Raw genomic sequence first — 13129 nt, 5'->3', positions numbered from 1 at the left:
GCAGCTCTAAGTCACAGCCGCAGAAAGTGCCCGCGCCCCGCAGATTTGGGCAGACGCGCAGCCCTGTGCTCTGCGCCGGGGCGGGGCGCCCGCGGCCGAGGCGTCCGCATTGTCCACGTTCCCCGCACCCCGCCGCGTCCCGTCCCCCCCCTATCTGTGGCACACACGCGCGCAGGGCGAGCGGCGCGCCCGGGGCTGGAGCTGCAGCAGCAGCTGCGGCGGCGGCGAGGGCGGGGGCGGGGGCGGCGGCGGGGCGGGCCCGGCGGGCGGCGGGGGCGGGCCCGGGGCGAGGCAGCCAGGGCGCCAGCGAGCGAGCGGCGAGCGCGGCGAGCACCGAGGGAAGCGCGAGCAGCAGCATGGCGGGGCTCCGACGCCCGCAGCCCGGCTGCTCCTGCCGCACCGCCGCGGCCGTGAACCTCCTGCTGGGCGTCTTCCAGGTCCTCCTGCCCTGCTGTCGCCCGGGAGGGGCTCAGGGACAAGGTCAGCTTTGCGCCGCTCCGCTGGCTTTTCCTCTCCACCCTGCCCCCCCCCCCCCTTCTCTTTCTTGTAGGGAACTGCTGAAATCTATTAGAGGACGCGGGGAGGAAAGGGAAAGGGGCAGGAGGAGGAAGGAAAGCGGTCGCAGTTCTTGGCTGGTAACATTTTCTAACCGCAGCGTCCCCTCCCGCATTCCCCGCCCCCATGCAAACAGAAAGCTGGGAAGTCGCGGGGCTCGGGGACCGTGCGGACCGCTAGCCGCGCGCGCCCCGGAGCCTTTGTGCGCGGCCCCCCAGCACCCCAGGCGCAGCCCCCGCTTTGTGTGGCGCGCGCCAGGGCCCCGCCGCGGCCCGGCTTCCTGCAGCTTTGTTTCCCGAGCCTGGCCGCCCAGGACCCATCCTGCAGATGCCCGCCCCAGAGGCTGCGGGATGCGAGCGCAGGGCAGCCCGCGGGGCGGCCTCGGAGCAGTCCCCCAGCACCAGACCCCCCCGGGGCCCTGCTAGCTGTCGCCTCTCTGTCACAGGGACCGCCGGCTTACACCCCGTCCATTGTGCTCATACCCTTGGCTCCCTTCTCGGGGGGCCTCCGCTTTGAGAAGGAAAGGGAGACTTGTTTTGGTGAGGCGGGTGCATAGGGGACGGTAGGGAAACAGGAAGCGTTTCTTTTCCGTGCATTAAAAACTCGGTGCATTTTTTTTTTTTGGTTCGTGTAGCGATTGAGCCCTTGCCGAACGTGGTGGAGCTGTGGCAGGCAGAAGAAGGGGAACTCCTGTTGCCCACTCAGGTGAGGACGATCAGGTGACAGGGCCGGGGGTGGGTGTGCGAGTGTGCAGAGGCCAGGAGGCCGCCGGCCCCCCAGGGGCACAGGCCGGCTCGGGCCACTTTGCAAGGCAAATAAACGGTCGGGCCGAGCCTGAACACCTGGCAACGGTGGCCTTCCCAGCCTCCGCCTGCGCCATGTGACAGGGCGTGAGTCACGCCTGCCCCAAGTTCAGGAGGTGGGAGCTGAGGCCACCTCAGCAGGGCCGGGCCTGCTGTGCAGAGGGGAAGGGCGGGCCCCTGGGCCAGCTGTGGTCCTGGGGGGCGGCGGGGGACGTGTGCCCTGTTCTTTAAGCGACCTGGTGCTGTGTGCGTGAGGACCACAGGAATATGGATGTCAGAAATGTTAGAGATGGTACTTGCCATTGTTGTTAAGTAGCTTTGGGATGAAGATGTGACTTTAAAGGATTGTCATCTTGGATTCCCCCCCCCCCCCCCCCCAGTGCTTTTAATTCCTGTTAGAATACAACTTGAATTTCCTGTTTGGGGTTTCCTCCCCATATAATACAATGATTGCATTTGGAAAGAGAAATAGTAACATTTTACTGGAATTTGTGGCATCATAACAGGGTTTTACTGCCGCAATAGACACAGTGCTGCAGAGCTTTTGTGTTTAGGGCTTAACTTGCAGGAGAAATTCTCACTGGACTGAAGATGCACACGTTTAAATATAATGCTGCTGACTGTTTTTCAGCTTGGACAGTAGTGCCCCCAAGCACATTCCCCCCCCTTTGTGGAGAAGTGGTTTGAATTGTAAGGGGATATTCAGCTTGTGTGCCACAGTTTTTAAGATGTTCATTACCGCCACATTGGTGGCAGCACTTGGTTCTCTGCTGTCTCTTGTGGCTGTTTAGAAAAACAGGATCTCTAGCTTTAACTTCACCGGAACAGGCTGGGCAGTTTTACATTTCAATTTTCTCCCTCCTATGTGAAGCATTGGGAGTGCTGGTTTTGAGATATTTGGAATATTCATTTTAACCAGGGCTAATAAATAACAGCTTCAAGGCGGAGAGGTGATTTTTAGAGGAACTTTTTTTTTTTCTGGACCTGCCCTAAGGCCAGTAGGCTGAACAAGACTAGTCCTTTGAGGAAAAGTCCCAGCAGGATGGGGAGCAAATAGCCTGCCTTCATCTTAAAAGTTTATTCCCAAATGGAGTTTTTCCCCTGATTATAAATAACAGATGTGTATTGTTGAAGGTTTGAAACATACCGAAAGACAAAATGAACAAATCAGAAATGGTGGTTCATAACCCTACGGAGAGAACCGCGCTTAACATTTGAAGTATTTAGTGTTAAAAAATACAGTTCTGTTTGTATAGATCAGAGTTGTTCAGGAGCGGCAGGAGTGGCATTTTGGGCCGGAGAATTCTTTGGGGTGGGGGGCTGACCTGGGCCCTGGAGGATTCTTTGGGGTGGGGGGCTGTCCTGGGCCCTGGAGCATGTCAAGCAGTCAGAGCATTTCTGCCTCTACCCACTAGATGCCAGTGGCACTCACCTCGCCCTCTCTTCCCCCCAGCTGTGACAGCTAAACGTGTCTCCAGAAGTAGCCAAGTGCCCCTGGGGAGCAGAAGTGCCCCGGTGGAGAAGCCCTGGTGTACGGCTAATATGCATTTGCCTTTTCACTCACTTGTAGCCTCTGCCTCTTAGTGGTTAGAGTGGGAAGCCCACCTAAGCCGAGGAAAAGGAAAGGATAGGCTCTGATTGATCCTGGCATCGGTTGAAGCTTTAGTCACTCTGCTGAGAGATGGGAGTGACAGGCCCCTGATAGGATTTTATTATAGGCTCAGGCATTATTTTATGAAATTCTTAATGTCTGGTTTTGTTTGTATGTGTAATACTACACTTTGTTTTGGTTAAAAAAAAAAAAAAGCCTTAGAAATTAGGAGCTGTCTTTCTGGAGTACTCACTATAGAAGCATTTATAGCTAAGCTACCTTAATGAAAGCTGTAGTGAAAGTGAAACTGGTATTCAAAGTAATTTTCTAAATACTTCATCTCTATATGAGTTTCTTTTAGGGACTTATCCTGCATATACCTGGGTGGGGTGAGGAAAGATACAGATCTATCTATAGTTACCTATTTAAACTGCATTGTATGTATATATATATCAAAACTGCATAAATATACACACATATAGTATAGATGTATCTTACATGTATATAAATACTGCAGAGAGTTCTGAAGAAAGTTATTTTTAGGGAATTCTTCTCAAAGTAGTTTGAATTTTTTTCAGAAAAGCTTCCTCATGTGTGTCATGGAGGCCGACAGAAAGATAATATTTATAGGTGTTATTTAAATTTGAGGGTTTTCTGCTTACTTAGCTTGTAGATTGGGTTCCTTTCACTTAGGAAGACCCAAAGATGGCTTCAGAAGCTAAATTTTTGAAATTATAGTTGAAATAGGAGTATCAGAAGATGTGGCATTTAAAAATCAAATACATTTGCCAACACTAGTTATTTATACAGTTATTTATTTTGGAAATGTTTTCTGTTGATTGGGCCTTTTGTTTTCTAATGGGTCTCTCAGTGATCAAGAATTTTAGTAATGCATCATTAGTAAAACCAAATATAATAATTGAATTGTTTTAAACTGCCAGACCCTCTGGCCAGCTTTCCAGGATTTGACTCCCTGCTCCATCGTTTTTCACCTCTCTGACCTCAGTTTCTTCACCTGCAAAATGGGGGTAATAATGGAACTGGGTAAGCACTTACTACATGCTACCTGTTACTTTGGCAGTATCCACCTGTCCTCCAATGATTCGGTCATTGGAGAGCATGGAACAGCTTTCCTGCTTTGAAGGGGCTGAGCTGTGCAGATAGCTCAGGGCTATTCTTTGCCCTCCAGTTGTACAGATAAATTGTATTATTTATATCTTTTTGTTATATGCTCTTTTATGTTGTATAATAGTTTGGTGTAGGAAGATAGAAACTAACCATTGCGATAATGAGAAGGAAGGAAAAAACCGTGGTTTTCTTCTTAGGTTTACAGAATTTGTCCTTTCCTTTGACTTTGCCTCATGTGACCACGTGTATCGAAAGTGGTGGTGGTGGTGTGGAAATAGCATGTGCAAGAAGTAATTGCATGTGTGCAAGATACTGCTTTGCCCAACTTCTTACTTCGCCTTCAAGGTCAAAAACCTCCTGTGATTCCCTGCCATCCACTTGACCTGCTCTGGCCCTCGGGGCCTTCCGCATTCTGACCTTGACGGTTGCTCCTGTCAGTCCTCTGGGACACTTACTTCAGCCCGAGTCTTGGCCGAGGAGGCCCAATACGTTTCTGTTGAATGAAAGAACTGGTGCTATTGCCCTGCTCTTTAAACAGGAACGGTCCTTCCTGACTCCTAACTTGGCAGTGGCACCTTTATTTCTCCCTCTTTGAGTTTCTTGAGTGTCTGGATTTTTTTGCTTTGTCTTGTTGCCCTAATTTAGTTCTCCTTCAGAGGGTTTGGGCTTCTAAGCTGGTTGCCCCAATGTGGCCACAATGTTCTGTATGCAGTAGGCACTCAGTAGTAGCCCATGAGTTCTTCCTGGGAGAGGAGAGGCAGTTGTCTCTGTGTTGTCCAGTTCCCCCATTTATAGGGTATTCAGTTCTAAAGATGGCAGGCCAAATGCATTAAGCCTTGGTTTCCTATTATTGTTTAATAATCACATTTTTGTATCAGTTCTAGAAGCTGGAAGGGCAATCTTGAATGTGTTCGTTTAATCCCTTCAGCCTTGGCTGAGATGAGAAGGCTCCCTCCGGATTCCCTGGGTTAGGTTGCAGACTTGGGTGCTGAGTAGGAGCAGCTGGAACCAATGAAGCAGATGCTCATTGGTCTGGTCTGGGATGGTAGGCCCCCTGCTCCTCTGGCAAACGCCTCGCAGGGGGCCTGGCACACGGAGGCCCCTGGGACCTGCCTTTAAAAATCTCATGTCTTGTTAAATTTACCCCCTTAAGCCTGAGTGAGAGTAGATAACGGAAATTGATAGAAAGTGAAACAGGAACTGGGACACTGACTATGATACTTCATTATCTCAGGTACTGTGTGATGTAATGGCATCTTGCTCCAGTCAGCAAATCATTAACGGGTATTTGGAAATCTTTTTGTCATAGAGATTTATTTTTGTTTTAATCTACTTCCACTATCAGTATAAAAAATAATAGCTAACATGGGTTGGAGACTAACCGGCATTGTTTAAGCACTTTGTGAGTATTATCTCGTGCTAATATGCTAAGAAGTAGGGATTAGAAAGACCTGATTTTACAGGTGAGGAAATGGAGCTCCCAAGTCATCATATAGCTTGCCCAAGGCCTTGAGAAAGTGGCAGTGGTGCAATGTGAACCCAGGAGGTGTTTGGCTCCAGAGCCCATGCTTTTGGCCACTACAGCATTGTATGAATTTTAGCACAGCCTGGCCAGGAAAGTATTATTGTGATAAAGTTCCTGGGTCTGAGGGAAATAATTTTCAGGTTCTGTTTTGATTTAGAAAAATTTGCTGAATGAAGTTTTCAAAAAATAGTCATATCCACTAGTATTTTTAAATTATCTTTATTAAAACATTTTTATTGAGGTATAATTGACATATAACATTATGTTAGTTTCAGGTGTAAAACATAGTGCTTTGCTATTTGTATATATTGTAAACTGACCACCACAGGAAGTCTAGTTAACATCTGTCTTGGTACATAGTCACACATTTTTTTTCTTGTGATGAGAACTTTTAAGATTTATTCTCAGAGCAACTTTCAAATATGCAGTACAGCATTATTAACCATGGTCACCATGCTGCACATGATATCCTCATGATTTACTTATTTTATAACTGGAAGTTTGTACCCTTTGACCACCTGCACCAGTTTTGCCCACCCCCACCCCTGCCTCTGGTGGAGGGAGCAGATTACAGGGTTTGGTCCCTGCCTTTTGAGAGGTTGGTGTTGCTGGCGAGATAAGGCTGGTAATACCCCGAGATAACAATCAAGTGCTGAAATGAAGGAACTGAAGGGAGAGAGGAGGAGCAGATTGTATGGGGGAGTCTGTTAGAGATCTGCATTGGGGCTGAGCCTAGAGCCTCACTCACATGGGTGAAGGTTCCGAGTGTTTTACGCTGATGTTTTAACCCGGAGCCCAGAGACCCTGCTAAAGCCTGGCTGTAGAGATTGTGATGGGTATGTCAAGGTCCATTGACAACCTCTCACTTCCAGGCTAAGGAGCTTGGAATATATCTGACTCGAAGTTGGGGAGCCAGGGGAGGTTCTTGAGCAGAGAGTAGCACAGTGACATTGAATGCTGGGTCCACATCATGTGGGTGGTAAGTGATTGATGTTGAGGAAGATCGGCCTCACAGTGACTCCCTGGAGGGATCGAAGGCTTATTATGTCTTAAACAGAACAGAAAGCCCCATCTGTGGTGGGAATGCAGGCCTGGGTGGGTGGGTCATTGTGGTTGGAGTGAGGGGAGGAGAGCAGTGTGGTAGTGACCCTAAGGTTTGCCTGAGGGTCAAGGAGTGTCATGGTGTCTTTGACCGAAGGAGACCAGAAGCCGCCTGGCAGGGGCCCTGGTGTTGGTATTCCTGATGTTGGTGACTGTTTCTGGGGAGACAAAGTGCACGCATCCTGGAGGCAGCTGGAGGTGGGGCTGGAGCTGTGAATTAGTTCACCCCACACACGCGGTGGAGTACCTCCCATGTGCTGTGTTGACTAAAACCATGCGAGTCCTGGCTCCCGTGGAAAGAGGGAGGAGGCATTCACTGAGTATCTGTAACGTGTGATTGGGGGGGAAGTTGGTGCTGGAGATGGGGATTTGGGCCCCATGGTTTCAAGTGTGGATTAACATTTGGAGGGAATTTGTGTGGAGGAGCCTGGGCCCGGGAGACTGGCAGGGATGGGGGTGGGGGTGGGGTGCGGTGGGGGGCTGGGGTGCGGAAGAGGGCACCAGGCAGTAGTACCTGGAGAGCCAGGGGTCAGAGAGCAGCTGGAGGAACAGGAAGGGTCGGTGTTCCTGAAGAACCCTGGCAGCAAGTTTCAGTGTAGCATTCAATTGGATCTGCCCTCTGTTTCTGTTTCAAGAGGCTTTTTTATTTTTTATTTTTTTAACCTCCTGGTACATGACACGTGCGGTCAGATTTTTGGATGGTAAGTCTGGGAGAAGATTTTGGAATCACTTTTGAGTGATTTTATGCCACTTACAACATTTATCAGCCTTCTTACCTTGATGTCAAAATATATCAAGTGTTCTGAGTGAAACATTACATTTTCTACATTTGGGAACTTTAATTATTAATAAACTTCATCTTGTGTGATTAAACGGAAACATTAAAAAATGCCTTTGGAGAGAAGTGATGTCAAAGTAATTTTGAGGTTATGTTCAGACTGTAATTTTAAACAGGTAAAGTGCTTACAATGAGTACGTGAGAGATCACTTGGCGATTTAGCTGTCTCCGTACTAAAGTGATTCTTTCTTTCAGTAAATATTTATTGAATGCCTGCTGTGTGTCGGCATAGATTTAGACATTCATTACAGAGTTCATCACCCCTGTGAGACCTGAAGAACTCTTCCTTTTGGAGGTTTTGTGCTCCTTTGAGAAAACTAAAGCGTGTTCTTTTTCGATAGGGTGATTCTGAAGAGGATATGGAGGAGCGTTCTCAAGAACAGAGGTAAGAAAAAAATGGCAGCGAATACCTGCTAAATTGCCCTGCCCACTTTGGATGCTATCTGAAGTCTTGGATAAGTGTATGCTTATGTACTTAATATTCTCTGTAATGTACCTCTCTCGTTGGCATTTGGGGTATTTGTACTCTCTAATAATATAGAGCCTTGTTTGAAAATAAGGTTGTACAGAAAGCTGTTAAAACACACACACACACACACACACACACACACACACACACACACTCTACCAACTTCATTTTTCCCGTGGCATGCTTACATCCTTCGTCTTGTTCACCAACATCTATTGAGCATCATGCACTGTACTGGGTTTTATGCTAGACATAGAACACTGAACAAGACCTGTGTTGTGTGTAGTGGGGGAGTCAAGCATTACTGTTAACAAAACAAAATAGTTATGCTGTTAAAAGAACTGTCAAGAATGAGATTGTTGTGATAGAGAATACTGAGTTGGATGGGGTAGTCAGGTAAGGCCCCTCTTAGGAGGCGACATTTGAACTGAGGTCTGGAGGATGTGCAGGAGCAGCCATGCAGCAAGTAGAGAGCGCGTGCTCTGGGCAGGGGCGGACAGCAGGTGCAAAGGCCCTGAGGTGGGAAGCTTTGACAGCAATCCAGGAACTTGGAGAAGGCCAGGTGATAGTGAGATGTGGTAGGACCTTAGAGGTCACAGTAAAGAGTTTGAGTTTTATTTCTTTAAATATGTGGAGTGAGTTATTAAAGGATTTTAAGCAGGGGCTAGTAATTGAACGGTGTCAACTGCATTTACAAGAGAATATTTTCATTATGAGGCTGTCTCAGTCAGTTGTCAAACGGGGATATCTGGTCCCTTGGAGGCACTTGAAGACTCAGTCGTACCTGGGCACAGGGATAACTTCCAGGGAATCGGATTTTGGATCCCCAACATCCATATTTTCTCAAAAAATTGATCTGTTTGAGCTTGCAACTTTTCCTTCTCCACTTGACAAAAGAAAAGCAGCCTTCTCACCCAGCCCCGATCCTACCATGTGCTTCATCTTGGGCAGACAAAGGAGCAATCTGAACTACGGTATTCGTCAGGAGCAAGTGATTGATCCACTCTGATAGGATGGCAAATTCATTTGTAACTCTCTGATAGTTTACAAATGTTGACTTTCAGCAAAATTGAAGGAGGACCCAATCAAATTGCAGTTGCTAGATGATCAGAAATTATTTTTAATGATAGATCTCTGTGATTTTTGGATAAAACATCGAGGGAGCTTAGAGTATATAGGGATAGCGCTCCACCAATGCTCATTTCATTCACATCTATTTATGTGAACAAGCTTTGTCAGTGCTTACAATAAGAAAAGAAAAAAAAAAAGACAAGGAAAATGAGATAAAATGGATGCTGATTAACCTACCTCATCCTAGTAGTAAGAGATATTCAGATGAACCAATTGGAGGTGGGGATGGAGGCTGTTCTATCTATCTCAGGAAAGGATGCATTTTTCAATAGAATTTGACATGCTTAATTACCTATCAAAATTTGTAAAAAATACATAAATAGTTAAATTTTTTGGTTTGATCAATTGCATACAAATAAAAATATGATAATTCAGAAGAAAAAAATTTAACACAGTCACAAAAATTATAAACAAACAAATTTTCAATTTATACCCATGGTTTTGTTGCAAAAGGCTTTGAACATAAAGGTATATTAGGTTAAAATTCTTTGAGAAAATATCCAGCAATATAGGAAAGCCCATTTGTGCAGTTTTTGAAAATGGAAGATGATGGATATTATTGCAGTGGTATTTAGATTTCACTGAATATATTTTAAAAAGTGATTGTGCGTTTTATTTAAAAAAAATGCCGACATTTGCAATATTAACTTCCCAGTGACCATTTAAGCTCAGCATAACATTTTCAGTGGGGGATAGCTTGCATCTATGGGGCAGAGTTCGGAGCCTGTCACAATCCTGTTGGGGTAAATGGGAGCAAGGAAAGGTGAGGAGGAATGGGGATGCTCTTTCAGGCTAGGCTGCCCATAGTGGGGGTGGAGCGATATGCAACGTTCTGAGATGAATTTTGGGGGGTGGAACAGACCCATTACTTACTGAAGCAGATGTGGTGAGGGAGGGGTAAAGAGAAGTCCTGGAGGGCTTCTGGCATTTGGCTTGAGCATCTGGGGAGATGATGACTGGGATGGGAAAGGATTTAGTGGGAGGGAAATCAGGATGTCTGGTTGGTTGTCTCCTAGGAATCTCAGACTTGATAGGACACGTCCAAGTGGAGCTGGCAGGTAGGCAGGTGATGATGTGTGTTGAGCTGGGAAGGCCTGGCTGCATCTCCGGGGGTGGGTGTGCCGGCCTTAGAGAGACTGGTGGCATATGATTTGGAGTTTGTTCAGCTCATTTTCAAACACAGTTCTCTCTTTTTTCATTAATTAGAATTCATTTCTTTTCTTTTCACCAATTTTCTGTCCCACTGAAAAGTATTAGTAGACTTTATCCTTATCGGTCTTTAGACACAGTGTCATTATAGAGTGGAGGTGTGGGGTGAGGGAGAATTGTGTCAGTGAATTAGAAGAGTGGCTTCCAAACTTTTTGACAGTGACTTGTGGTAAGAAATACTTTTTACATCATGATACTTCTTTTTACTTGCTTACCCGAAGGCCTGTTTATGGATGTATGAATGTGTACATGCATGCTTATTTATTTATACAATAGTGCTTACCCTTACTACCTGTGGTATACTGTTTTCTGTTTCTTTCTTTCTTTCTTTTTTTTTTGGTGGTTAAATATATACAACATTTATCATTTTCACCTTTTAAAAATATTTTTTTATTGATTTCAGAGAGGAAGGGAGAGGGAGAGAGAGATAGAGGCATCAGTGATGAGAAAGAATCATTGATCGGTTGCCTCCTGCAGGCCCCCCACTGGGGATCGAGCCTGCAACCCCTAGGCATGTGCCCTGACCTCCTGTTCATAGGTCGAATCTCAACCACTGAGCCACCCTGGCCAGGTCACTATTTTTAAGTGTACAGTTCTGTGACATTGAGGGCATTCACAATGTTGCTCATTCATTACTACAATCCATCCCCAGGACTTTTCTATTTCATTAAAAAAAAAAAAAAAAGCCAGTTGCCAGCCCTGGAGTTTAATTTAAAAACACCTTAATTATAATTCACAGTTTGACCAACACTGATTTATATAGTATTTTAATCTTCCTGATATCAGATATTCCAGTATTTTACTGTTACTTTATCCATAGTTGCTTTCTTTCAACTTGATTTCCACGCCTCTTTGGGGTTTTTTTTTTGTTTTTTTTTGGGTTGAGATTTGTTTTTTATGCATAAAGACAAGATCAGGACATGAGTTGGATGCTGCTATTAGAAAATCCTCTTTGCGTAGGTTCTGGAATTCTCTTCAAGGAAGGATGTCTGTAAGTGTGGTGCCCTGTGATAGTAAATTCATCCCCCAAATACTTACTGTTTGTTCATTTACCCCTACTGTGCAGTTACGATTTCTTTTAAATGAAAAATTTAATACCCCCAAAGCTCATGTAATGTCTTGCTACTTTTATTTATTTAAATTTTTATTGTTGAGAGTCTTACAGATGCCCCCTTTCCTCCCCCCCCCGCCTCCCCCCCCCCCCCCCCCGCCCCCTGCCCCCTCCACCCGATTCCCGCCCAGGCCTTCCTTTCCCTATTGTCTATGTCCATAGGCAATGCATATGTGCATATAGGTTCTTTGGTTAATCTCTTCCTGCCCCTCCCCCCCTTCCCTCTGAGATTCTTCCGTCTTTTTCCATGCCTTTGGTTCTATTTTATTAATCAGTGTATTTTGTTCATTAGTTTCTTTGTTCATTTATTTTTAGATTTAATTGTTGATAGATATGTATTTATTGCCATTTTATTGTTCATATTTTTTCTTTTCCCTCCTTCTCCTCCTCTTCCTCCTCCTCCAGTACCCTTCAACATTTCATGTAATGCTGGTTTGGTGATGATGAATTCCTTTAGCTTTTTTTTTTTTCTTCTTGCTACTTTTAAAATAAACCTTTTGCTTTAGAATATATTTAGAGTTATACAAAGCTGTAAAGATGGTAAGAGAGTACCCATATACCTCTCCCACAGTTTACCCTAACATTACCGTCTTACACGACTGTGATACATTTGTCACAGCCAAGAAACCAACATTGTTATAATACTGTGAACCAAACCCCACACTTTATTGGGTTTCCATAGATTTCCTCGAATGCCCCTTTAATGTCCAGGGAGCCATTCTCTCTAGATGCCACCTCACTTTCAGTGATCGTGCCTCTGAGGATCCTCTTGGTTGTCAGTTTGTCAGGTTTGTTTCTGAAATCCTGACAATTTTGAGGAAGACTGGTCAGGTATTTTGTAAAATGCCCCGTAGTTTGGGGTTGTCTCGTGTTTTTCTTTATGGTTAATCGGGGTTCCGGGTTTGGTGAGGAAGACCTCAGGTATAAATTGCCATTCTCATCACATATCACATGATGGGTCACTTTGATGGGGACTTGGTCTCCTGGCTGAGGTACTATTTGTCAGGTTTGTCTGTGACGTTACTGTTTGTTCCACCTCTTCCCATGCTCTACTCTGTGGAGCAAGTCATTGAGTGGAATTAAGCTCTCCCTGCATACATTACTTAGGTTCCTTTTGTATGGGAGGTTTGTCTATTCTCCTTTATGTATTTATTTGGTCATTTACATTGCTATAGACTCCTGGATATTTATTTCGTACTTTGGGTTATAGTCCAATACTAGATTTGCCCTGCTATTTTAATGTCCTTTATCCTTAATCTTATATTTATGAAGTAATGAGTTTCTCCTTACACATTTTTCAAACATTTCTGATTTTCACTTTAATTACCACCCTACAGTGCCAACTCTTAATGATATTAGGATGGACTTGACGTCCGTAGAGCCAACACTGACGAACCGCACAGAATGAATGCATTGTCTCTGAGAGGACCCATATGGAGGACCGGCTACTACCGGGGCCTCGGAAATAGATTTGACCACAGTACCGAGTCTCAGTATATCCCAAGGAAAGTGGAGGCAGCACTGACATCTGTCACCGGAGATCTCGATGGTGAAGAGGCTCCGTCCGTGTCACCCCGCCAGACTGCCCAGAGTGGGCCAGAAGCAGACACTCACTGTTCCTGCTGGGTGGAGGGTTCTAGAGTAGCTGCCTGTGATCTCAGACACAGT

At 45.6% G+C, this 13129-nt stretch overlaps 1 protein-coding gene across 2 annotated transcripts in view; it reads left to right on the top strand.

The window, feature by feature from the left end:
• Positions 1-312: 312 nt before the first annotated feature.
• TMEM131L (transmembrane 131 like) overlaps positions 313-13129 on the top strand; it is a 142271-nt gene continuing 129454 nt past the window's right edge. For both annotated transcript variants that reach the window (XM_054717677.1, XM_028151912.2), the window contains exons 1-3: positions 313-480; positions 1190-1260; positions 7883-7926. In XM_054717677.1, coding sequence (XP_054573652.1) covers positions 357-480; positions 1190-1260; positions 7883-7926 — 239 coding nt within the window. In that variant the 5' untranslated portion in view covers positions 313-356. The remainder of the gene's footprint in view (positions 481-1189; positions 1261-7882; positions 7927-13129) is intronic.

Source organism: Eptesicus fuscus, chromosome 6, assembly GCF_027574615.1.
Source record: "Eptesicus fuscus isolate TK198812 chromosome 6, DD_ASM_mEF_20220401, whole genome shotgun sequence".
Lineage (NCBI taxonomy): Eukaryota > Metazoa > Chordata > Mammalia > Chiroptera > Vespertilionidae > Eptesicus > Eptesicus fuscus.
This window is presented reverse-complemented; position numbering and strand designations above follow the sequence as displayed.